General features: G+C 56.5%; 2 protein-coding genes across 3 annotated transcripts; one reads left to right on the top strand and one right to left on the bottom strand.

Annotated features, from left to right (window-relative positions):
- The first annotated feature begins 7,030 nt into the window (after positions 1–7,030).
- MRPL24 (mitochondrial ribosomal protein L24) lies at positions 7,031–11,037 on the top strand. 2 transcript variants are annotated; one of them, XM_065420154.1, is made up of 6 exons: positions 7,031–7,140; positions 7,675–7,910; positions 8,032–8,127; positions 8,677–8,780; positions 9,555–9,685; positions 10,701–11,037. In XM_065420154.1, exons 2-6 carry the CDS (start codon positions 7,728–7,730, stop codon positions 10,835–10,837), a joined length of 651 nt encoding a protein of 216 aa, XP_065276226.1. In that variant the 5' UTR covers positions 7,031–7,140; positions 7,675–7,727; the 3' UTR covers positions 10,838–11,037. The 2 variants fall into 2 exon arrangements, with proteins under 2 accessions (XP_065276226.1, XP_065276227.1); XM_065420155.1 differs by lacking the exon at positions 10,701–11,037 and adding an exon at positions 10,314–10,689 and having other exon boundaries at positions 9,555–9,693.
- A 917-nt stretch (positions 11,038–11,954) lies between these two features.
- METTL25B (methyltransferase like 25B) lies at positions 11,955–20,255 on the bottom strand. The gene is made up of 8 exons (XM_065420460.1): positions 20,145–20,255; positions 19,659–19,780; positions 18,817–19,030; positions 17,492–17,554; positions 16,090–16,233; positions 13,770–14,617; positions 12,937–13,121; positions 11,955–12,527 (listed from the first exon to the last, which is right to left on the bottom strand). The coding sequence occupies exons 1-8, from the start codon at positions 20,253–20,255 to the stop codon at positions 12,409–12,411; spliced, it is 1,806 nt and encodes a 601-aa protein (XP_065276532.1). The 3' UTR covers positions 11,955–12,408.
- Positions 20,256–24,224: the final 3,969 nt, after the last annotated feature.

The raw sequence follows: 24,224 nt of genomic DNA on the forward strand, positions 1-24,224 counted from the left end.
AGCGCCCCGCGTCCTGTGCAGTCGTTTACATGGGTGCAAAATGCTACCGATGCCACCCGCTTGTTTGGCACTGGTGTCAAGGATTGTCCCACGGGCAGGCCGGTGGAGAGCTGGGTACCAGGTGTTCAGCGCCTGGAACTAGCAGGGCAGCTGCTGTTCCGCAGAGACAGCTGGAAGATTTTCAAGCGCAGGGCCTCTGATTTTGCAGGACTTTTTTGGGAGGTGCATTTGAGCATTCTGCTGGGCAACGGCAGGAGGTGGGCCGTTGTTGGGCAGAGCCTTTCTAGGAGACATCTGTGTGAGGAGGAGTCTCCCCTAAAGGAGATCCCCTTTCTCCAAAAGCCCCACATTCCAGCAGCTCCTATTGGCCATGGGGAACCCATCAATGATGCCATTTTGGGGGTGCTCCCTTTGCTAGAAGCTGTGTGCTCTGCCCCTCCAGGGCTCCCAAACCCACCATCCCAGGAAGTGAGGGACAGGAATGGGGGTGTCCACACCACAAGGAGCTGGGGGTGTGCTGCCTCCATGGCGCTTCCAGCCCTCACCAGACAGTCTTAGCGCCCTCAGGGGCTCTGCTGGACTCCTAAATGGGGTAGCCAGAGACCAAGTCTAGGGCTGAAGCCTCAGAGAAAGACACTGGCTTGATTCTTGGTTGCTCTTCCTGTGCTCAGAGCATGGGGTGTGTTTGGGATTGGGGGGGAGTTGCTTTAGAGCTCCTTTATGCTCTCTAGGCCCAATTACCCTTCACCCAGCACCTTGTGTGTTTAGTTACACCAGTGGCTGTGAATCAATACCAAAGCATACTGCAGAAGGCACAGGGCAATGGAAAATCAGGTCTCCTGTGATCCATGGGCGTGCAGAAGCCCTGCCCAGTCTGCAGTTTAAATTCGAGCAGCCTTGGGGCTGCTCTAGCTTATGCTGTGCTCCCCATGTCCCTTAAGGGGCCCTGGGAAGCAGAGACTAGCCAGTGCACAGTATGCTTTGGTCACACCCCTGATCTACCCCTTTACATCAACTCCCTGCCCCGGTGTGGGATTCTCAGAGAGCCAGTTCCACCTATATTAAGGCCCCGAACGGCCAACCTGAGCATGTCTGAGAGTCAGAGCGCTAACCTCAGGGGCCGCCAGTTTGACCCCAGGGAATGCGCCTATAAAATAACGGGAACTAGACCTCACTTGTGGTCCAAGTGGCAACCTGAGTCCAGGTCTCCAGGGGGATGTAAGACACATTCATTCAGCGCCCGTTGTGGAAATATGCATGGAAGGTTTGTTTGTTTTTCCCCAGCCTGGCCTGCGGTCACGGATCCGAAAGGAAATTCAAAAAGGCTTCTGGGGAATATTTATCAAAATATTTTTAAAAAAGGGAAAAAAAATAGGATGACATTTTTACCAAAAAATATATATATACACATATTAAAAAAAGTTCTTAAAAACGAAACTACGATGAGTAGCTGGAAAAGTCATTGGTTTAGCGAAATATTTTTTTTCAATTTTTTTTTTTTTTTTTTGGTAGTCTGCCTTATTTTTAAACTCGTGTTTCTCCCTGTCCCTGAGCCCAGGTGTCTCCTCTTTTTCTCTGTCTCGCTCTCCCGTCTTTCTCGCTATGTGATGTAATCGTATTCCGATTTGGAAAATAAAAGACAAACAACCCTGCCTTGGTTCTGTCTGAGGCTGTGATGAACACTATTGTTGAATTTAGCTTTGGAATAGTACAGAGAATATAAAAAAAACAGAAAAATGTAGAAGATTTCAATTCTCTAGGACAATAAAAAATGTTGATTATTATAGGAGTGGCTGTTATTTATTGTTGGTTGTTTTGAGGCTCCGTGGCTTTGACTTTCAGTGGGCCATAGTACTTACTTCTCTGCCTATGGTTTCTATTTATCTATGGTGGCGGCTTCCCTATGGTGTCTACCTACTTTCTGATCCAAGCGATTTAGCTGGCTCCCATTAATTAGCACCTCCCAGTCTTTAATGTATTTATCCTCACAACCCCCTGTGAGGTAGGGCAGTGCTGTTATCCCCCTTGTACAGATGGGGATCTGAAGTCCAAAGTGGCTCAGAACCAGATTTTTAAAGAAATGTAGGCAACTACCTAAGAACATATTTTTTGTCTTATTTTCTATCCCTTTCCTAATAGTTCCTACCATTCTGTTGGCTATTTTGACGGCCGCTGCACCTTCAGTCGATGTTTTCAGAGAACTATCCACGGTGACTCCAAGATCTCTGTCTTGAGCGGTAACCGCTAATTTAGACCCCATCAGTTTGTACGGACAGTTAATGATATATTGCAATGTGCATTACTTTGCACTTATCAGCCTAGAATTACATCTGCCATTATGTCACCCAGTTGTGTGAGATTGCTTTGTAACTCTTCGCAGTCTGCTTTGGACTTAACTATCCTGAGTAATTTTGTATCATCTGCAAACTTTGCCACCTCTCTGTTTACCCCCTTTTCAAGTTCATTTATAAGTATGTTGAACAGCACTGGTCCCAGTACAGATCCCTGGGCTCCCCCTCTATTTACCTCTCTCCAATGTGAAAACTGACCATTTATTCCTGCCCTTTGTTTCCTATCTTTTAACCAGTCACTGAGTCAGGAGAAGACCTTCCCTCTTATCCCATGACAGCTTCCTTTGCGGAAGAGCCTTTGGTGAGGGACCTTGTCAAAGGCTTTCTGAAAGTCCAAGTACACTATATCCCCTGGATCCCCCTTGTCCACATGCTTATTAACACCCTCGAAGAATTCTAATAGGTTGGTGGGTCTTAGTTACCTTTAGCAAATCTGGGCTTAAGTGACTTCAAGGTCACACACAGTGTGTGTGATTGATCTGGGTCTTCTAAATCCCAGATTAGCACCCTGCCCCGTGGGCTATGCCTGCCTGTGACAGCAACCTACCTACTCCCCTCGATTCACTCTGTCCTCTTGGGCAAATTGCTTTCCCACTCTGTGCCTCGGTTTCCCCAGCTGTAATGGGGAGCCCTTGCGTGAGCTGCTTTGAGAGCGAGGCGAGAAGCTGGCTGCAGGGGGGTTTTACGGCTAAGGCACTTGCCTGGCGCGCAGGAGAGCAGGGTTCAAGGCCTGGTGCGGCTGTGGGCAAGTCATTTAATCTCTCTAAACCTCGCCGCCTCTGCCGGTGGGGTCGGCGCAGCAGCTGGCACGATGGGGCCACGATCTGAGTCGGGGCCTCTGGCTGCTACCGCAGGGCAAATAATACATCATAAGACAAGGGAAGAACTCCCCCACTTTCCTGCCCCGGTTACCTGGGGCCCGGTGAATGCAAACCTCACTTGCTTAGATTCTACACTGCATGGGAACGCGGGCCTGGTCCGCCACCTCTGTTTGTAAAAAGCCCCAAGCACAGCGATGCTGCTAAGAAATATCCAGACTCACGCCTGCACGCCCCCTTCGGTGGCCCAGAGTTTTAGCTACAGCAGGCTGGGGGAGCTGGAGGTCTTGGAAGTGGCTTTAAATGTGCCACCTCTCTGCTGAAGAGAACGTAGGGGGATCAGATGTCCCGGTTTTATAGGGACCGTCCCGATTTTTGGGTCTTTTTCTTATCTAGGCTCCTATTACCCCCCACCCCCGTCCTGATTTTTCACACTTGCTGTTTGGTCACCCTAAGAGAACATGCCCTGAGCTACAAGCACATTCACGTGCAGAGGAGAGGTCTCAGCCCACCGGGGCCGTGCAAAGCCCAGGGGCAGCAGAGCTGCCCAGGCCTGCAGCGCCAAAGGAGAGAGAGCTTGAATAGAAAATGGAGACGAGCTGGAGTATTGCCAAGTGCTTCCAGAAAACTACACTTCCCAGCGTGCCCCTGGAGCCTCTTCTGAGCATGTGCAATCATCCCTGGTGCTTGCTTGCATCTGATGCAGGGAGATGAGGACTGAGCAAAGCCTTTTCAGAAAGCCTTTGACATGGTCCCTCGCCAAAGGCTCTTACGCAAAGGAAGCTGTCGTGGGATAAGAGGGAAGGTTCTCTCATGGATCGGTAACTGGTTAAAAGATAGGAAACAAAGGGTAGGAATAAATGGTCAGTTTTCAGAATGGAGAGGGGTAAATAGTGGTGTCCCCCAGGGGTCTGTTCTGGGACCAGTCCCATTCCACATATTCATAAATGATCTGGAAAAAGGGGTAAACGGTGAGGTGGCAAAAATTGCAGATGATACAAAACTACTCAAGATAGTTACGTCCCAGGCAGACTGCGAAGAGCTACAAAAGGATCTCTCAGAACCAGGTGACTGGGCAACAAAATGGCAGATGAAATTCAATCTTGAGAAATGCAAAGTAATGCACATTGGAAAACATCATCCCAACTATACATATAAAATGATGGGGTCTAAATTAGCTCTTACCACTCAAGGAAGAGATCTTGGAGTCATTGTGGATAGTTCTCTGAAAACATCCACTCAAGGGGCAGCAGCAGTCAAAAAAGCAAACAGAATGCTGGGAATCATTAAGAAAGGGATAGATAATAAGACAGAAAATATCATATTGCCTTTATATTAATCCATGATACATCCACATCTTGAATACTGCATGCAGATGTGGTCGCCCCATCTCGAAAAAGATGTATTGGAATTGGAAAAGGTTCAGAAAAGGGCAACAAAAATGATTAGGGGTGTGGAACAGCTTCGGTATGAGGAGAGATTTATAAGACTGGGGCTTTTCAGCTTAGAAAAGAGACGGCTAAGGGGGGATATGATAGAGATCTATAAAATCATGACTGGTGTGGAGAAAGTAAATCAGGAAGTGTTATTTACTCCTTCTTCCTAACACAAGAACTAGGGGTCACCTAATGAAATTAATAGGCAGCAGGTTTAAAACAAACAAAAGGAAATATTTGCACAGTCAACCTGTGGAACTCTTTGCCAGAGGATGTTGTGAAGGCCAAGACTATAACAGGGTTCAAAAAAGAACTAGATAAGTTCATGGAGGATAGGTCCATCAATGGCTATTAGCCAGGATGGGCAGGGATGGTGTCCCTAACCTCTGTTTGCCAGAAGCTGGGAATGGGCGATAGGGGATGGATCATTTGATGATTGCCTTTTCTGTTCATTCCCTCTGGGGCACCTGGCATTGGCCACTGTCGGAAGACAGGATACTGGGCTAGATGGACCCTTGCTCTGAGCCAGTGTGGCCGTTCTTATGTTCTGAACCTGGACCCCTCCCTGATGAAGTCTCTGTTGAAAAGTGCTGAGGTCTGGCTGGCACGGCAGCTATGCGCCCGGAGGTCAGAGCGGCAATGCACCAGCTCCTGATGTGCTGAGCCGTACAGGCTTGATTCCTAAGGCTTCCAGCACGCGGCGCAGTCACATCCCCGTAGGAATGTAATGACCAGAATGGAAAGCGGCAGGAGTGTGGCTACTACAGGGCCAGGCAACCACGTGCTCCGGGGGACGGCTGCAGGTCCGCATGGAACAAAAACACATGGGAATGTCGTATGATTCGAGCCCGTCCGCCAGAGACCCCAGGCAGAAGCAGGGCCCAGTTGTGCTAGACACTGGACAGGCACATACTAAAAGACAGTCCCTGCTCTAGAGCGCTGGATAGCTCTGGATGATGTGGAATGGGTTTGATAGATTGGCCATGCATGGCTTATATAGAAACTACGTTTTGAAAGGTGTATGGGTCTGGCAAAAGCTGCTGATGTATACAGTGAACCAAACCTGCCCAGCTAGGGAGATTTCGGTTAGATGTTAGGAAGAACTTTCTAACTGTAAGGGGAGTTGAGCTCTGGAACAGACATCCAAGGGAGGTTGGGGGATCCCTTCACTGGAGGGTTTTCAGAACAGGCTGGACAAACCCATGAGGGATGATCTAGGTTTATTTGGTCCGGGCCGGCCTCAGTGCAGGGGATGGACTTGATGACTTCTTGAGGTCCCTTCCAGCCTGACGTTACTACGAAGTGATGATCTGCGCAAAGGGGACAAAATAGATCAGGTTGTGTCTAGTGAAAGGCTTTCTGGTGGGGCTGGTCAAAAAGTCTCCATCACAAAACTGATGGAAAATTGGGGGTGGGTGGGAGTGGGAAGGTTTGTTTTTTTTCAAAAAGTATCTGCTTCCCATGGAAATTTTTGATTTTATGTCAAAAAGGTGAATACTGGAAAACTTAAATATTTTGCTTTCCAGCCAACATTTTTCAGTATTCAAAAAATAATAATTTGTTTTTTGCTGAAAATTCAAAAATTCTGTTGGAAAAGTGGCAATTGTTTTTGTCGCCCCATTTTTTACACATCTACACTGTGATACATGTGTGCGGGCATCCCCTGAGGACATCTGTTGTTGCCCATTCCTTAGTGGGGTACGGGTTGCTAGAGGCTGCCTGTCTGTCCCCCCAGCTCTCTGTCCGTGTGTCCGTTTCCCTAGCTCCCTATCTAGTGACTGTCTGAGCCCCTATGGAAAGTGACCCTCCCCCCCGCATCCATCTACACCAGCGCACACATGTGTAACATGCTTCTGACATGCAACATGTCCTTTCCGCACTGGATGAGCGAGAACAGCCCCAGCTCCCAGAGGGCCAGAAAGCAGGGCACGAAACTAGGACTACCAATCCCACAAAACACTGCAATGCAGCAGAGAGGATGGTACTACCACACCCAGAATGCAAGGCGACAGGACAAAGACGGGGGGGGGGGGGGAGTTGCAATACCCAGAATGCAATGCAACAGGACAAGGTGGGAGGAGGAGCTGTAATACCCAGAATGCAATACAGCAGGACAGATTTTTTTTGGGGGGGGGGGGGGGGAAGAGGGAGAGGATGCTGCAATACCCAGAATGCCATGCAATAGGACAAGGAGGGGAGGAGCTGCAAAGCCCAGAATGCAATGCAACAGGACTGATGGGGGGGAGGAGAAGGCGCCCCAAAGCCCAGAATGCAATGCAACCGGACAGAAGCCGGAAGTTGGGACTGCAACACCCAGAAATGCAGCAAGCCCCCGGGATGGGACTACAAATCCCAGAGTGCAATGCTACAGAACCACTATGGCAGCCAATCCCAGGATGCATTGCGATTGGGCTCTCCCACGCAGGACTACCAGTCCCAGCGTGCAGTGCTCCTTGTCCTCTGAAGACTCATGTGCATGGTGTATTGCAACTGCAAACTGCTGCTGGAGGGGCCTGGGAGCAGCAGAATACCAAGGTGAGAAGGGGGGCTGCCTCCTGGTCCCCCCCCAAGGGCTGGGTTGCTTGGCTTGCATGCAGGGTCCGTGGGGCAGGGGAGTAGGGGGGGATGCAGTGGGATGCTGGGGGCGGGGGGGGGGTAGGTGCTACACTAAGCAGGGCTACTGTGAATGGGGGGGGACCTGAGCAGGCTTTAAACCTCCTGGGTAAAGCTAGCTCCCTGCTGGTGCCCCGCTTAAAATCTTCTCCCCATGCGCTATTGCTGTGCATAGACCAGCCAGGACTCCTGGGTTCCTTCCCTGGCTCTGGGATAGGGTGACCAGATGTCCCGATTTTATAGGGACAGTCCTGATTTTGGGGTCTCTTTCTTATATAGGATCCTATTACCCCCCACACCCTATCCCGATTTGTCACATTTGCTGTCTGGTCACCCTACTCTGGGAGGGGAGGGGCTTTGTGGGTTTGGGGATTGTGGGGAAGGGGACGAGACCGGGAGGTAGGACACCTGGGTTCTGTTTCCTAGCTCGGCCGCTGATTTGCTTTGTGACCTTAGGCCTGGCCTTGGCTGGATCTGCTGACCCGTGACCACCCTCGCCGAGCGGGACCATGCGTCTGACCGCCTTGCTTGCCATGGCGGCTAGGATGAAGCTGCCCCCGGACTATCGCCACGGCATCTACCGGCCCTGGACGGCCATGGCCAAGGCCAACAACCCCCCCGGGCGGAGACGCAAGAAGGTGTTTGTGGAGCCCATCAGCAAGGAGGACTGGAAAGTGTTCCGTGGGGACACGGTGAGCCCCAGCCATAAGTAGTCCCCCTTTGGGATTGTCTAGCGTGGGGCGTCGCTGAGTTTCTGTGCCCCGAGCCGGGGGGTCCCATATGGAGTTCTAACGGGGACTTGTTGTGTTTCAGGTGGAGATATTAATCGGGAAGGATGCTGGGAAGCAAGGAATGGTGAACCAGGTCATCCGAGCTCGCAACTGGGTCTTTGTGCAAGGTTTGAATACGGTAAGGGAAGGACGGGGTGGGGGGAAGCCTCAATCTCCTGTGTGTTGGCCAGCTGGAATCAGAACTGCTCTGCTGTGTGTCATACATCCCATACCGCCAATGGGGATTCTCCTTTGGCTCAGGCAGCTGGGCTCTCAGCGCAGGAGGATCTGAGTTCTATCCCCGTTGCTGCTCGGGTAGTTCTGAGTCTCTGGTGCGCGGTGCCCAAGGAACCCCGAGAATGACTGTGCAGTGAGCCTGTTCCAAGCCCTGGGGCAAGTCACTCCCCTCTCTGTGCCTCAGTTTCCCCATCTGTAAGATAGGGCTAACCTACACTACGTGGGTGGGCTGTGAGGTTTAATCAGCTTGTAATGTGCTGCAGAATGGTGGCAATAACCCTCCCCTCCCACCCAACAGTCACTGGTGCTAGTGACGTGTGAGAGTGTAAAAGGCCACAACCCAGTTCAGCCACTGCCCTGGCCGGGATGGTCTCCTGGCCTGAGGGACCCTGGGGCGAGGCCAGTGGGTGAGGAAGGGGCGGCGGTTTGAAACCCAGCTCTCTGTTTCCAGCATTACCACTACATGGGGAAAACCGCCGATTTCCCGGGGATGTACATCGCCAGCGAGGCACCCTTGCTGCTCCGACAGATTGCCCTGGTCGACCCTACGGACAGGTAATCCCGCCCCAGGCTCCGGCCCGTGGCTCGGCTGGGGGCACCGGTGTCCTTCCAGCTGCCTGTGGGAGGCTGGTGCTGTGTTAAACCCTCACCTAAGGCACTGCCCGCAGCCGTGAACCTACCGGATCTGTCTAGCTAAGCAGCGCAAGGCCTGGCCAGTACTTGGATGGGAGACGCTCAAAGTTAGAGTCCAAACTCTTTGGGGTAGGGCCTGTCTTTGTTCTGTGTCTGTACAGCACCTGGCACCGGGGGGCGGGGGTCAATGACTCAGGCTGCTAGGTGCTCCTGTGAGGCAAAGGGTAATAAGGGAAACCAAGCGTTGGGCCGGACGTGGCAAGGAATCAATAGGTAACGCAGAATTGACCCCGGTGTGGTGCGAGGGGGGCGCTGTGCCCCAGGGAGTGGGGGGCGGGGGCTCAGTAGGGGGCGCTGTGCCCCAGGGAGTGGGGGCTCAGTAGGGGGCGCTGTGCCTCAGGGAGTGGGGGGCGGGGGCTCAGTAGGGGGCGCTGTGCCCCAGGGAGTCCGTGCTGACCCCAATGCCCCAGCATGGTACTAGGGGACACTGCGCTGGAGGGAACAGTAGGGGGCGCTCCTTCCTCTGGGGGAGCGCTAACTGCAATGCCCTTGCAAGGTGCTAGGGGCCCCTGTGCTGCAACAAGAGAGAGACTTCCAAAGACACCAATTAAAAACATCCCCAAAGGCTTTTGGCCGGTCTGAGCAACCCTCTCGGGGGTCTCGTCTGATCCCCCCACCCCCTGCCCTTCCCCCTAGGAAGCCCACCGAGGTGGAGTGGCGCTACACCGACGAGGGTGAGCGAGTGAGGGTGTCTCTGCGAACCGGCAGGATCATCCCTGCACCCGTCCACCAGCGCCGGGACGGCATCATCCCAGAGCAGTGGAAAGGTGAGCGGGTTTGCCGGGGGCTTCTCCCACCTGGCCCCGGGCGAGCCGACGTTGCTTTCTGTTGGGAACTGCTGAAAGGTGCCCGAGCAACAGGGCTGAAATGGGATGGTGTCTGCGGCATGTGGCACACTTGGGGCCTGATTCTCAGTCGCTCCAGCCCTGTGGCTGACTCTAAGTCGCCTTTGTGCTCTGTGTTCTAGAGCCGCGCAGACCTTGGTGTAAGTGAGAGCAGCCACGGAGCTGCTCTAATTTGCAATCCGCTTCCCAGGGCCAAGCGACTTTCAAGTGGGCACTGGTGACGTTTTCCTGCAGGCGCGGGGCTGAGAATCGGGCCGAGAGGTTTAAAGCATTCTGTGGAGCCTGCTTCACAGCTGGGCCAGGGAGGGGATAGTGTTTCCTTGAGTTATTTGTACTGTCAGTCGCCCCACAGCTTGGAGCACTGACTGCATTTACAGCTGCTGGCTTGGAAGAGCCTTGGCCTCACCCAAACTTGGGGAAACCAGGAGTGGGTTTTGTCACACTTCTCTCGTTAGCCCTGTTTCCACTGACGTTTGTTTCCCATCTGGGAAGCGACTGTATAAACCCACGGGGCTTTTGAGTTTGTGCCTTGGCGATCCCAAGTCCCAAGAGATGGGCCTGATTCTCCCCTGCCCAGCATGTCGTGTCATCGCTGATACCAGCATGGACCCGATCAGAATGGCGGCAACCCCCCCGTCCCCCCGGATCTGCACGTCAAGCAGAGCTCGCCCTGGGCATGATGTGGCCCGGTCCAATTCCCCTGAGACGTGAGCCGGACTAGAATTCGGCTACCCCTGGAGCTGGGCTGGCCCTGCAGGGCTACATTCGAGCTCCCTCCCACACAGCTGGGCTGGGCTGGCCCCGTGGGAGCAAACCCCCTTCTTCCCCACAGCCGTCTCTGCTGTGCAGATCTGCGACGGAAGGGGCGCTGTTCTCCGCAGCGTCCTGGAGACAGTGCCGAGATCGAGGTTGTAACATTCTCCCCCTCCCCGGGCAGATGGGCCAAAGGACACCTCAGTGGATGATGCGCTGGACAGGACCTACCAGCCATCCCTGAAAATATTCGAAGAAGAAATCCTGGCGCTTCAGGGCATCGTGGAGACGCGCCGAGCCAAGAAGTCCTATTGGTATTAGCACCTCTGCAGCTGTCTCTGCCTGTGACCCCGGCGCTAGCGCCATGTGGCTCGTGGGCGGCCCGCTCTCCTGGAGTCCCCAGTTGTCTTTGTACGTCTGGACGGCAAAGGTCTTGCTGCCCAGCCCAAGGCTGCAGGCCCCTTGCAATCAGGGCCTGCCTCTCCCGCCGGCCGGCAATAAAGACATCCTGACCCCTTTTGTATGCCAGCCTCGGCCATCTTTTTTTCTGAGCCGCAGGGCACGCATCCCTCCTGTGGCAGCGAACGCGGCCCCTCGCTGCCACCGCCTGGGCAGAGACCCGAGCGGAACTGGGTCTGGCTTATGAATCCTGTTGGTTACGGCAGAGCCCGAGTGGGGGCCCGCTGTGCTCGGTGCTGTACAAACCCAGTCCCTGCGCCGCAGAGCGCACAGTCTGACCAGCTGCGGGCTCGGGGAAAGGGGTACGGCACCCCCGAGGTGGCAGCCAGTGGCATGGTAGTTTTCTGGGGGGTTTTGGGTGGGTTTAGTTGGCAGGGGATGGGCTGAACGCAAAGAAGGGGGGGGCATCTGAGAGAAGCAGGGTGGGAGGGGAAGGGGGCAGGTGTGGCATGGAGCTGAGTCGGAGAGATGGTGGTGGAGGGCTGGAGCAAACAGCCAAGCCGCACAGGCCGAGACAGTTGAATATCAATTTCCCCCCCCCAGGTTAAACAGTGGGGAGGGCAGGGTAGCCCCAGTTGGCCCCCACCTTAGGCTGTAACTGTTTGGCTCGGCCTCTGGGTACAGAGGAAGGAGGCCTGGTGTCTGGGGGGCCAGTTTGGGATTAGATCCCAGCTCTGCTACAGGCTGCACGGGTGACCTTAGGACAGTCACTTAACCCCTGTTCCATTCTGGTGAGCACCTCACAAGCTGGGATGTAAGGGCATCCATACCCCACCCCCATTAGGATTAACACTGCTTGTTACAGCAGCGCCCACCCTCGCCCATCGTGTTCTGCACAGACCCGTGGGAGAGTCGGTGCCTGTCCCCATGTAGACAAGGAGCAGTGACAGACAATGCAAACCTGGTGGTACGTCCCACTGCTCTTTTGGGGGGTGTTTATTTTGGGTGAGAGGATCAGCTGAAGGGGTGGGTGGGGAGAGATGCAAGGCCAGGAAGGTCGGGCAGGTGGAGGTGCAGAGATTGGGCAACCAGCCAGTCAGCACCTGGAGCTGCTGCTGCTGCTGCCTGTTGTCCCTAACTGGGCCCTGCTGGGCTTTCTGTGGTGCCTGGGGCTGGCTCCTCCTTGGACTCTTCCAGCCCAAGGAAACGGTGGGTGGGGAGAAGAAACCTCCCTGCCCTTGAGTGGGGCTGAAGGGGGAAGGATTGGTCCTGGATGGGCCACATCATCTCGCTCCCCATACGCAACTGCGGCAGAACTTTCTGAGGCTGCTCTAGCCTGCCACAGGCAGCCCCGAACTCCCCCAGTGCCTGCCTTTTCTTACGAGTGTCTCCTTCTTTCCCGTACGCTGTTCAACAGCTGCCACGTTCCTCCCCAGAGGCTGCTGCAGGGCCGCAGCAGGCGATTCCCATGCATCAATGGAAGCCGGTGTGAGTCAGTCTTCCCCTGCCAGCGTGGATAACACAGAGTCCAGCCCAGCCTTGGCCGCCACCAGCACTAGGTTCCGGGGCGAGCAGCTGGGGTTAAACAGGGGAATCAACTGGCACTGGAAGCCTGCAGGGAAAGAGTGGGAGGGACACCGAGTAGTTCACATGTGGGGTTTGTAGTGAGTTCTTACAGCTCGGGCGGCTTGTTCGAAAGGATCATTTCCCCCCCACAGTCCCCAGATGCACACGCTAGCCTGGCGAGTAGGTGGCGATAGAGACAGGAACACGCGTGCTCGCTCGCTGGGTGAATGGGAGGCCGGACCTGCTCGCTAGCCCGGCAAGTGGGAGCCGTACAGAGGGGGACACGGGCTCGCTAGCCTGGGGAGTTACTGTTGCTGAGGCCAGGGCTCTCTATGGGCTACAAAGGGCAGCTACTCCCCCCCCCCCCCCCCCCCGCCCCGCAATGTGAAGGAGCCGGGTGTCTCTGCCCTGGATCCCAGGCCTGGGCCGGGGGTGGGTCGGTCCGAGGCACTCACCTTGCTCCTGCAAGTAGATCATCCTATCCAGCAGGATGAGGGTCTCCACCAGCGGCGCCAGCAGCAGGGCCAGGCTGAAGAAGGCCACCACGTTCTGTTGCTGGGCCAGCATGTCGTCCACGCAGGCCCGATCCAGAGGGGCGGCGGGGTCCAGCCCCACCCGCTGCAAGCCCAGCCGGGCGTACCTGCCAAGGTGAAACAGCATGGCCCCGTCAGCTCTGGTGCCCGCCCCAGGGCAGCTCAGCCGGAGCTGACAGGACCCTGGCAGGGCCCCGGCCACTTGCCACCCTGCCACTAGCTCTAGCCCCCAAGCCACATTCCCATCCCCAAGCAGGGAAGGGAACCCAGGAGTTGTATACCGCTCATGTATATACAGCTTTGGGCATCAGTTGTCAGACATAGCATGGGGAGCAGACTGGGCATGTGCCCATTAACCCCTGAGTTACCCTCAGGTGAGCCAGTCAGATGGGGTGGATCAGTGACGTCACGTCCCTGTGCCTCAGTTTCCCCATCTGTGAGAAGTGGAGAGTCGTGCCCCTACGTTGTTTAAATAGCAATCGATGGGAGTGGAGAGACAGGTGCTAGGAACCAGGAGACAGTTGCCTCCGTCCCTTTCAATGAGGTTCTGTATCCAAACAGCCCCCGAGTTCTGGGGAATTTCTGAGCAGGATCAGCCCTCCCATCTCCAGTAAGGAGCCAGAACCGGAGCCCCGTCTCTGGTCTCCCCGGCTTCTAGGGCTGTCGAGATGGGATGAGGCCCGTCTCTGCTGCGTGGCCATTGGCTGGTTAGCTAGGCCAGACTTTGCTAAGACACGCCACGCCGGCTGACTCACTCCTCGAAGGCTAGCTGGTGGGCCTTGTTGACCGTCTGCACCCCGAGGCGTCTCTTCACCGGGTCAGCCGCCCGGATCAGCGTCTCCAGCGTTGCGCGGTAGCAGTGAGTCCGCAGGATGGGGCTCTCGCTCCTCAGCCGCAGCGCGTAGTCCTCCACGGCGTGGCAGGCCACTTCCCGCGCCTTGTAGGAGAGGGCGTGGCCCGGCAGGCCGGCCACCCAGGCGCTCAGGGGGTAGCCGTACTCAGGCCAGTCGGTGGAAGGAGGAGGCGGTGCAGCGAGGCCAGGAGGGGTCGGCTCCTCCTGAGTGGTGAGTTTCATGTAGCAGCAGGCCACCGAGGTCATGGCCACCACATGGGGGCAGCGGGTGAAGTGTCTGAGCAGGGCTACGCTGAGGTCTCCGCACGCATGGAGGCCGGTCAGGAGCAGCCTGCCGTCTGCCAGCGGCCCCAGGGGATTTACTGCCGTTGGGCGGCTCGGTCGATACAGAGGGTGAAGCCCGTTGGGAACGTAGCCACGGCCTCTGCTTCCGAAGGGATCTGGGGTTCCCCCCTGCTCCTCCCTTGCAGCAGCCATGCGGCTCCATCCTCCTGGCCCCTTCTCTCCAGCCTTGCCCGTCTCTGCCCCATCTCTGCCACCCCCACAAGGGGCTGTGGGGGGAATGATCTTCCGTGGCCCTGGCAAGTCGTAGGTGGCACCGGCCTCTGGGGACAGGCCGCTTTCTGCCATGGGAGAATGAGCTGTGTCTATTCCTGGCTGCGGCGGGAGGAGGAATTCCCGCCATGGTGCTTGGGGGTCGACCCACCCCGCCATGTGGCTCGGCCCACGGAGGGAGATCTCCCCCGGATCCTGCAGGAAGGGAGAAACAACGAATCACAGACAGCCACTCAGCGGTGGTTGTCTGAGCTCAACACTACCACAGCTGATCAGACTAAGGCTCCAGCTAGGCTGGGGTTCTGCCTTCAAGAGAGGCCAATGCCGGCTGCCTAAGAGGCAGGTGCAAACTGCGCCATCCCAGTGGGCCACCACGGAATAAAGGGAAGTTCCGTCGCCTCTGGCAGTAAAGGGTTAACTCCTAACAGATGGTTAAAGTCTGAGCTCAGGATACCCTGGCCGTCCTGATCAGGGGGCAGCTCAGACCCAATAAGTTGTTAACGAAAAGCCACCCAGCAGAGCCAGGATGAAAACCCCGATCTCCGACACCCAGTCCTACGCCACAGCTACTAGACCAGGGGTGGGCAAACTTTTTGGCCCAAGGGCCACATTGGGGTTGCAAAACTGTATGGAGGGCCGGGTAGGGAAGGCTGTGCCTCCCCAAACAGCCTGGTCCCCGCCCCCATCCGCCCCCTCCCACTTCCTGCCCCCTGACTGCTCCCCTCAGAACCCCCGACCCATCCAACCCCACCTGCTCCTTGTCCCCTAACCGCCCCCTCCCAGGACCCCCAGCCCCTAACCGCCCCCCAGGACCCTGCCCCCTATCCAACTCCCCTGCTCCCAGTCCCCTGACTGCCCCCCTGACTCCATCCACACCCCCACCCCTTGACAGGCCCCCCGGGACCCCATGCCTATCCAACCCCCCTGTTCCCCATCCCCTAACCCCTATTCACGCCCCCGCCCACTGACCTCCGCCCCTTATCCAACCCCCCGGCACCGGCCCCCTTACCATGCCGCTCAGAGCAGCATGTCTGGCAGCCGCGCCGCCCAGCCGGAGCCAGACACGCTGCTGTGCTGCTCTGCGGGAGCACGCGACCCCGCCGCCCAGAGCGCTGACCACGTGGCGGCGTGGCTGCGGGGGAGGGGGGACAGCAGGGGAGGGACCGGGGGCTAGCCTCCCCCACTGGGAGCTCAGGGGCCAGGCAGGACGGTCCCGCGGGCCCCGTAGTTTGCCCATCTCTGTACTAGACCATGCTCCCTCAGCTGGAGCCTCGCTTCTTCCTTAGACAGTCTTCAGGGTAAAAATATTAACATCCTCTCCTTGAATGGGCTGCAGCCTGGATTTCCTCGGGGCGGGAAGCGTCAGGAGGATATCTCTCTCCAGCACCGGGTTCTCTGAGCACCTCACTATCAGAGATGGACCCCTGAGAGGTAGGCGGCCCAGTCCCATTTCACAGATGGGGAACTGAGGCACAGGGTCGATTAAGGGTCGCTCAAAGAGCCAGAAACACAACCCAAGTCTCTTGAGTCCTAAGCCAGTGCCCTACCCACTAGGCCGTCCTTCCAACCCCATAGGAATTTAGTCATTGCCTGGTGTGAAGAGCCCACTGATCCGCACAGGGCATTAGCCTTGGGGCCCCTCCTCTGCCCCCCACTGCACCGTCTACCTTGGCTTGTCGCGCTTGCTCCTTCTCCAGCGCCCACACCAGTTCTCGGTCAAACTTAGTAGCCATGTCAACCAGGCGTCCGTCTCCCTCGATCGCCGTGACGGTCAAACCCAGACCGAAGGCCAGAAAGCGAGAGAGATGGCCCTTGAAGGGGAACACACGCCGACCGTCAACACGGCTGCCGCTCTGGGGGTTTCTGAAAGCTCCCTCCCCTCCCCCAGCATGGGAAGATTAGGGAGGGGGGGGATGCATTTCCCCACACTGGGGCGAGTCGTGATTTTTGAGAGCTTGGGTTGGGGGCCTGCGGCGGAGTGCTGAGAACCAGCAGCTGACTCAGCACTCTGGTCGCTGTAAATCCAATTTCTTCCCCTCCCGCCCCACCAAAGGGCCTGATTGAGGGAGGGAGGGAATGGCTAATGTCCAGATCAGCCTGAGCTGGGGAGAGCTAAGGAGATAATTAGCCCATTAACTGCAAGAGTAAAAAAGGAGCCCAAGACGGAAGTGCAAAGGAGAGAGAAAAAGCAAGGCAGGCCAGCAAAGCCAGGGTCAAGGGGGATCTCTGGAGCACTCTCTTCTCTCTGGCCAAGGGATGATGACGGTATGTCACTGTAAACAGAATTGCTGCATGCAGGGGCGGCTCTAGCTTTTGTGCCGCCCCAAGCACGGCAGGCAGGCTGCCTTCGGCGGCTTGCCTGTGGGAGGTCCCCGGTCCCGTGGATTCGGCGTACCCGCCACCGAATTGCCGCCGAAGCCGCGGGACCGGTGGACCTCCCGCAGGCATGCCGCTGAAGGCTGCCTGACTGCCGCCCTCGCAGGGACCGGCAGGGCGCCCCCCGCGGCTTGCCGCCCCAGGCACGTGCTTGGAGCGCTGGTGCCTGGAGCCGCCGCTGGCTGCATGGGACTGTACGGGGTGGTGGCTGAGATCACACAAATAAAAGACACAGTGGTGGTTACAAACCAGAACTGCAGGGCCCTATCCCAAAAGCACTGTGCGGGCACAGCAGGACGTGCAACTGATTAGAAGCTGCATCGGGGACCGTAGAGAGACAGCTCCTAGGTGAGTTCGGTCTCCATAATCCATTCAGTCCTTGGCCTCTCCACTAAGGCTGCCAGCGAGGGAAGCAGCTGGCACTGATCGTGCTGGTGAGTTTTGGGATACGGTCTCCTGGGAAGTGAGTTACTCCCCACTATGTCACAGGCGCCATCAGCTGGCAAGGTCTTAGGCTCACCCGCAGTCCAGGGCGGGACTCCAAATGGGTGACATAAAGGTGAAAGGAACCCCGTGAGCCAGCCCGTCACCCCTCCTATGCAGCAGGAGACAATGCACCTCACCCCTCCAGGGAAGGATCTGGGACACAAAGTATAATGCAAACCACGGAACTACAGGCTCCCAGCGACGTACCTGGCCAGAGCCAATATCTACCACCTGGTCACACCTGGTGATCTCGCTCAGTTTCTTCACCACCTGAGGAAAAGATAAAGGTGCAGACTCATCAAGGAACTTGTCAGCAGAAAGGCCCAGGCTGTCCAGCTTGGGTGCGGAGAGTTAGCCACCGAAATCCACGTTGCAACACCTAGGGAGCTGGCCTGCTTCTCGACGCAGCTTCCGCCGACTTCAGGGTACAACATCTTGACAAATCAGGCCTCTTTTATTGGGCTGCTCAGTCAAGGATGCAGCTAGGAGAACCCCCAGCTAGGAGAACGTTGGCCAATGGCCTTCGCACTTTTCCTTATCGCGACCCTATGTTGCAACTGAAAAAACGGTGGGGACCCCCTGATCAAGGGAGGACAGCGGTGACCGCCCTTGGACCCGCGTGTGACCCCCTTTCCCTCTGGAACTGCAACTCCTCAGCTGGAAACCCATGATCTTGGCCTTTGCCAGAGGAAGGCCTGGACTCAAGCGCTGGTCTTCCTCCTCCAAGAAATGCCATTCCTCAGAGCTGAGGAGAGTCACCTTCTAACTAATCTGATCGCTTCATCACCCTGCTACTAGGAATTATACTACGGAGGCTGTTGCTCATTCTGCTTTGATGGCATTCTAGCCACATGGGCTGGAGACACAGTGGACATACAGCCAGCCATCGTGGTGGATGGAAGAAGCGTGATAATGGAGTGACTTGGTGGCACGTTAGGCTGTCTTTGCCTACCCTACAGCATTGCTCTTAATGACTTGTGTTCTCCTAGTGCTAGGAGCCTCAGTCATGGACCAGGACCTCGTGCTGCTAGGAATCTTCTCTCTGTGGCTCTGTTCCTGAGCACTCCGCGCCTGTTCCAATCAATAGGCATCTTTCCATCATCTTCAGAGGGCTTTGGGTTAGGCCCCTCATGAACAGTCTTTTCATGCGGGCTGTCTTCCAACATAGCTTATGGGGCTTTAATAAGCAAAGCCACCAAGTTCTGGTGAGCTCAGTGCCGCAGGCAATACCGAGACCTCAACATTCGCCGTACTGGACACGGTACCATGCTGTCTTCTCTTCTGCCTACAGGGAGATAGAGCCTGAGCCAAAGCCCTTTGGATTTGATGGAAAGACTCCCGTTGACTTGAGCGAACGCAGAGTGCCCATCAGCGCATCTTGATGCTCCTGGGGATGTGAAGTGGGAAAGGAGGCTAGGATAGGAGAAAATGAGACCCCAGAGATGGGGGTAGACCCAAAGGCTGCTGGATTGGAGTCACAGCTATAGTGATGTCATCATTCCTACTGGGGACAAGAAATGCTAGCCACAGACCTTCCCGAGCTGCCGGATTTCATGCTGCTTTTTCGGCTTGACGTGCTTCCGGAAAAGGGGGTTAAGCTTCGAGCTCTGACACCGGTTCTCCCAGAACTCCTCTGGCCTCCCGTTTGCTGATGTGCCGCCTCTGCCACAAGGCATTCTGGAGAAAGCCAATGTGTGCGCTGTAGCTTTAAAGGCCAGCAAGGAGAGCGGCCACACCACGCTGTAACTGGCAGAACAAGGACCGCAGTTAGTGTATGGACAAGGAGTTCCCATTGCTGTCGCACCAAAGGGACTGAACAGACTACAGCTGTACAAATCACTTCACACACCGGGGAAATGCGGCCACCTCTGGAGTAGAATGCGGCAGCTGTTTAACAGCACAGAGGAACAGTATGTGAAAGTTCAGGATGGGTGGTAACGAAGCAAATCATATCCAAGTTGAACTGCATGGGGAATTTAAGGAGGCAGAATGCTGGATTTAGGCCACTGGGAATGCAACCCTGACTCTTGCGAATAAAAAAAATGCTGTGGTGTCTTTAAAGGCCACAAGTCTCTGCCTATCTGTATCTCTAAGCCTTTCCAAAGCACCTGTCAACATATCTAGCCACTGAGTGGTCGGGGTTTCATATCCTCTCTGATAGGAATTTCCCCTATCACCACAGCACTCCCTAGCACCATGCGAGGGCTTTGGTCCAGGACTGACTCAGAGGGAAAAACATCCTCTGCTATAACTGACAATGCAGCCTGCAGACACAAGCCCTGCCTGCAGCCCTATGCCCCTTGCAAACCCCTGCAGCTAAAACAAGCCCACAGAGGACACTAGTAAAGCCCCTTTGACAGGAGCATGTTCTTACCAAACTTCCTCCGGTTTTCCTTTCTCGAGCAAGACGGCAGCGAGTTGCGGGGAGGGGAGATCGGTGAGCACTGCCTGCCAGGAATAAGGAAGCTTCCCCCAAAGATTATCGGTGAAAAACTCCTGCAGAGAAGAAAGGGTGATGGGGAAGGGGAAAGTTTAGGCAACAGCACTCATCATCCCAGCCCACCCCCAGCACTCAAACCCCAACCGAGATAATGGCCCTATTGTGCTAGGCGCTGTTCATATACATAGTGAGTGACAGTCCCTGCCCCAAACTGTTTACAATCTAAATAGACAAAACCGACAAACAGTGGGAGTGGAAACTGAGGCACAGAGTAGGGCAGTGACTTGACCAAGGTCACACAGCAGGTTGATGGCAGAGGCAGGAATGAATCCCCAGTCTCCTAAGTCCCAGGCCAGCGCCCTACATGCTGGACCCCGCCGCCTCTCAGCAAAGCCCAATCGCGGTTTGAATAGGACTCACAATGATGTATGAGTCCACAATGGAGCCATAGAGAGAGAGGACATGGGTGATGTTCACTGCTAACTGCTTCTGCTCCTCCAAAGAGAGGGTCTGGCCGGAGAGCCCCGTCATGGCAGTGGCTGTGGGGTGAACCTGAGAGATGGGAAATGGTGCATGAAGAAAGAGTTAAAACCTCCTAAAAGGAAAAAGGGAGAGACTCACCGAGCAGGAAGGTCTGAATGAACGCGCTTGGCTCCTTTAATTACTCTTTGCAGCCAGGGGCTGCTTATGTAAAGGGTTTGGGGATGAGGGGCACTTCCTGGGGGAGAGGGAAGGCCAATTCAATGAGGCATTCACCCCCTGGCATCTCTGCCAGGCTTGGGAGTGGGTTGGTGATGTGGGTTCCTTTACACTAGCAAATGGGCTGAGGTCCAGCAAACTCATTTCCCGTATGATGCTGAACAGCCCTCCAAAGGTCTGGATCCAAGCTGGCGCCTGCGAGGGGAAGGCCCCATATCCCATTGCCTCGTGCCACTGTTGCGCTGTGCCGTGTGGCAGCAGCCTGTGCCGTGCCGTGCCATCCTGGCATTGGCTGGGTGGGGCGCTGTGGCTACACTGTCACACGGCGCATTGTGTCGTATGACCGTGCATCACCAGGGGTTGCCAGGACGTTACACTCACAAGACATTGTTGTGATGTCATGACACGGGGCATTAGCGTGGCATCAGTCAGTGAGGTGTTGCCGTGACATTGTGCTGTGACACCACATCACTGTGACATCACCCTGAGACGTTGCCATGACATTACAGTGCGACATCGCACTGTTGTGATGTGTCAGGGCCTGGGGCATCAGTGCGATATCACTCAGTGAGGCGTTGCCATGACACTGGGCTGTGACATCACCAGGAGGCGTTGTCATGACATTACACAGTGTAACTGTGACGTCATGAAGCGATGCATCCCTGTGACGTCATGCCGCTACGTCATGCCACTGTGATGTCACCGCACGGCACGTCGCTCTGACATCACCCATAATGCAGTTCTGTCTGTGTCGCCGGCAGACGTCACCAGCCCCTGTCCCCGCCCGAGGGAGGCGCAGCCCGAGGCTCCTGGCCCCGCCCCCTCCCGCAGCAAGTTTGGCCCCATAGAGCTCACCCTCCGCAGGGCTAGAGGGCCCAACGGCACATCGCACCCACTCACCGCCAGCTCTCTATGGTCTCCCTCGCCGCAGGACCGCGCACGCGCAAGCGCCCTCCCAGCCCCGCGCGCCTCCAGAGGGGCACACGCATGCGCACAATCTCGCCTCTGTGCCTCAACAGCCTAGGCGCATGCGTAAACTGTCTTACGGCTGACCCCGCCCTCCCACCTCCGCCGCCGCTCACTCCTGGCGCATGCGCACGACTCTTCGCGGCCCATGCTCCTTCCTGACTTTTGTTGTGCGTCCCTCCCCGTGTCCCCCGACGGCGGGGCAGTTTGCACTTCCGCTTCCGGCTGCAGCTGCCTGGCTTGGTCTGACTGGCCCAAGGAGAGAGGGTGAGGGGTGTGGGGATCAGTGGGGTGATGGGGGGGGTCAGTGGGGTAATGGGGGATCAGTGGGGTAGAGGGATGAGGATCAGTGGGGGAGTGGGATCAGTGGGGGAGGGGATGGGGATCAGTGGGGTAGAGGGATGGGGATCAGTGGGGTAATGGGGGGATCAGTGGGGGGTGGGGATCAGTGGGTTAATGGGGGATCAGAGGGGGAGGGAGCTGGGAGATCAGTGGAGGTGGGGACTGGGGGATCAGTGGGGTAATGGGGGATCAGTGGAGGAGGGGGAGGGGGATCAGTGGGGTAGAGGGATGAGGATCAGTGGGGTAATGGGGGATCAGAGGGGGAGGGAGCTGGGAGATCAGTGGAGGTGGGGACTGGGGGATCAGTGGGGTAATGGGGGATCAGTGGAGGAGGGGGAGGGGGATCAGTGGGGTAGAGGGATGAGGATCAGTGGGGTAATGGGGGATCAGAGGGGGAGGGAGCTGGGAGATCAGTGGAGGTGGGGACTGGGGGATCAGTGGGGTAATGGGGGATCAGTGGAGGAGGGGGAGGGGGATCAGTGGGGTAGAGGGATGAGGATCAGTGGGGTAATGGGGGATCAGTGGGGTAGAGGGATGGGGATCAGTGGGGGAAGGGGGTTGGGATCAGTGGGGTAATGGGGGGATCAGTGGGGGGTGGGGATCAGTGGGTTAATGGGGGATCAGAGGGGGAGGGAGCTGGGAGATCAGTGGAGGTGGGGACTGGGGGATCAGTGGGGTAATGGGGGATCAGTGGAGGAGGGGGAGGGGGATCAGTGGGGTAGAGGGATGAGGATCAGTGGGGTAATGGGGGATCAGAGGGGGAGGGAGCTGGGAGGTCAGTGGAGGTGGGGACTGGGGGATCAGTGGGGTAATGGGGGATCAGTGGGGGAGGGGGAGGGGGATCAGTGGGGTAGAGGGATGAGGATCAGTGGGGTAATGGGGGATCAGTGGGGTAGAGGGATGGGGATCAGTGGGGGAAGGGGGTTGGGATCAGTGGGGTAATGGGGGGATCAGTGGGGGGTGGGGATCAGTGGGTTAATGGGGGATCAGAGGGGGAGGGAGCTGGGAGATCAGTGGAGGTGGGGACTGGGGGATCAGTGGGGTAATGGGGGATCAGTGGAGGAGGGGGAGGGGGATCAGTGGGGTAGAGGGATGAGGATCAGTGGGGTAATGGGGGATCAGTGGGGTAGAGGGATGGGGATCAGTGGGGGAAGGGGGTTGGGATCAGTGGGGTAATGGGGGGATCAGTGGGGGGTGGGGATCAGAGGGGGAGGGAGCTGGGAGATCAGTGGAGGTGGGGACTGGGGGATCAGTGGGGTAATGGGGGATCAGTGGAGGAGGGGGAGGGGGATCAGTGGGGTAGAGGGATGAGGATCAGTGGGGTAATGGGGGATCAGAGGGGGAGGGAGCTGGGAGATCAGTGGAGGTGGGGACTGGGGGATCAGTGGGGTAATGGGGGATCAGTGGGGGAGGGGGAGGGGGATCAGTGGGGTAGAGGGATGAGGATCAGTGGGGTAATGGGGGATCAGTGGGGTAGAGGGATGGGGATCAGTGGGGGAAGGGGGTTGGGATCAGTGGGGTAATGGGGGGATCAGTGGGGGATGGGGATCAGTGGGTTAATGGGGGATCAGAGGGGGAGGGGGCTGGGAGATCAGTGGAGGTGAGGACTGGGGGATCAGTGGGGTAATGGAGGGCGGATCAGTGGGGGAGGGGGCTGTTGGGATGGGGATCAGTGAGGGAGGGGGATGGGGATCAGTGGGGGAGGGGGCTGTTGGGATGGGGATCAGTGGGGGGGATGGATGGGGGATCAGTGGGGGAGGGGCTGTTGGGATGGGGATCAGTGGGGGGATGGATGGGGGATCAGTGGGGGATGGGGATCGGTGCAGGGAGGGATGGGATCAGTGCGGGAGGGGATGTCGGGAGGGAAGGGATGTTGGTGAAAAAGGAGGTCATTGGGTGCGGGTGAATGAGGGGGATGGTTATCTCTTGGGGGAGAAGCGTCACTGAAGAGGTTATGGGTTCATGCGGGAGGGGATGAGCAAGAGGCGGGGATCAGCACGGTGTATTGTTTTTTAAAAACCCACAAAGAACAAGACACTTCGCTGCACCTCCATCTCCCCTGGGGAGAGGATGAGAGAACAAACACGTGGCAGATGTGGGTGCCGTCGCTTAATGCATAACTGGAAGGCACCCAGACGTAGTGCTGAGTATACGACCCGGACAGAGATTAGATAGGCTGTAGCAGGGAGTTTGAATGGAGCAGGACACACTAATGAAGCACTTGGGGGGTCAGTGGGTGGGAGGGTTGGGAGAGGGAATCATGGAGTCAGAGTGGGCTGGGACTGGGGGAGTTTGTCAGTAAACTCCTCTCAGCTTCTGTAGAGATGGGTGTATTTGCAGTGCCCCTAGATTCACTTTCCGTTTCTCAGGTACCAGCACAAAGCTGGTTTGGTTGCATCTCCAGCACTTCACTGGAAGGTTTCAATCCAGATTAAAATGGGTTATGTTGAAGGAGTGAAAGCAATGCTGTATGTCGTTCTACACACGTTGGAG

The sequence above is a fragment of the Emys orbicularis genome, chromosome 20 (assembly GCF_028017835.1).
Source record: "Emys orbicularis isolate rEmyOrb1 chromosome 20, rEmyOrb1.hap1, whole genome shotgun sequence".
Classification (NCBI taxonomy): domain Eukaryota; kingdom Metazoa; phylum Chordata; order Testudines; family Emydidae; genus Emys; species Emys orbicularis.

Excerpts from the sequence above, each read along its gene's own strand:
- METTL25B (XM_065420460.1), bottom strand. The coding sequence starts at position 20,255 with ATGACGGGGCTCTCCGGCCAGACCCTCTCTTTGGAGGAGCAGAAGCAG. Across the intron at positions 19,031-19,658 it reads GGAAAACCGGAGGAAGTTTG|TTACAGCGTGGTGTGGCCGC; the intron begins GTAAGAACATGC and ends TTGTTCTGCCAG. Across the intron at positions 12,528-12,936 it reads GATCTACTTGCAGGAGCAAG|GCTTCCAGTGCCAGTTGATT; the intron begins GTGAGTGCCTCG and ends CTTTCCCTGCAG.
- MRPL24 (XM_065420154.1), top strand. The coding sequence starts at position 7,728 with ATGCGTCTGACCGCCTTGCTTGCCATGGCGGCTAGGATGAAGCTGCCC. Across the intron at positions 8,128-8,676 it reads TTGTGCAAGGTTTGAATACG|CATTACCACTACATGGGGAA; the intron begins GTAAGGGAAGGA and ends CTCTGTTTCCAG. Across the intron at positions 9,686-10,700 it reads CATCCCAGAGCAGTGGAAAG|ATGGGCCAAAGGACACCTCA; the intron begins GTGAGCGGGTTT and ends CTCCCCGGGCAG.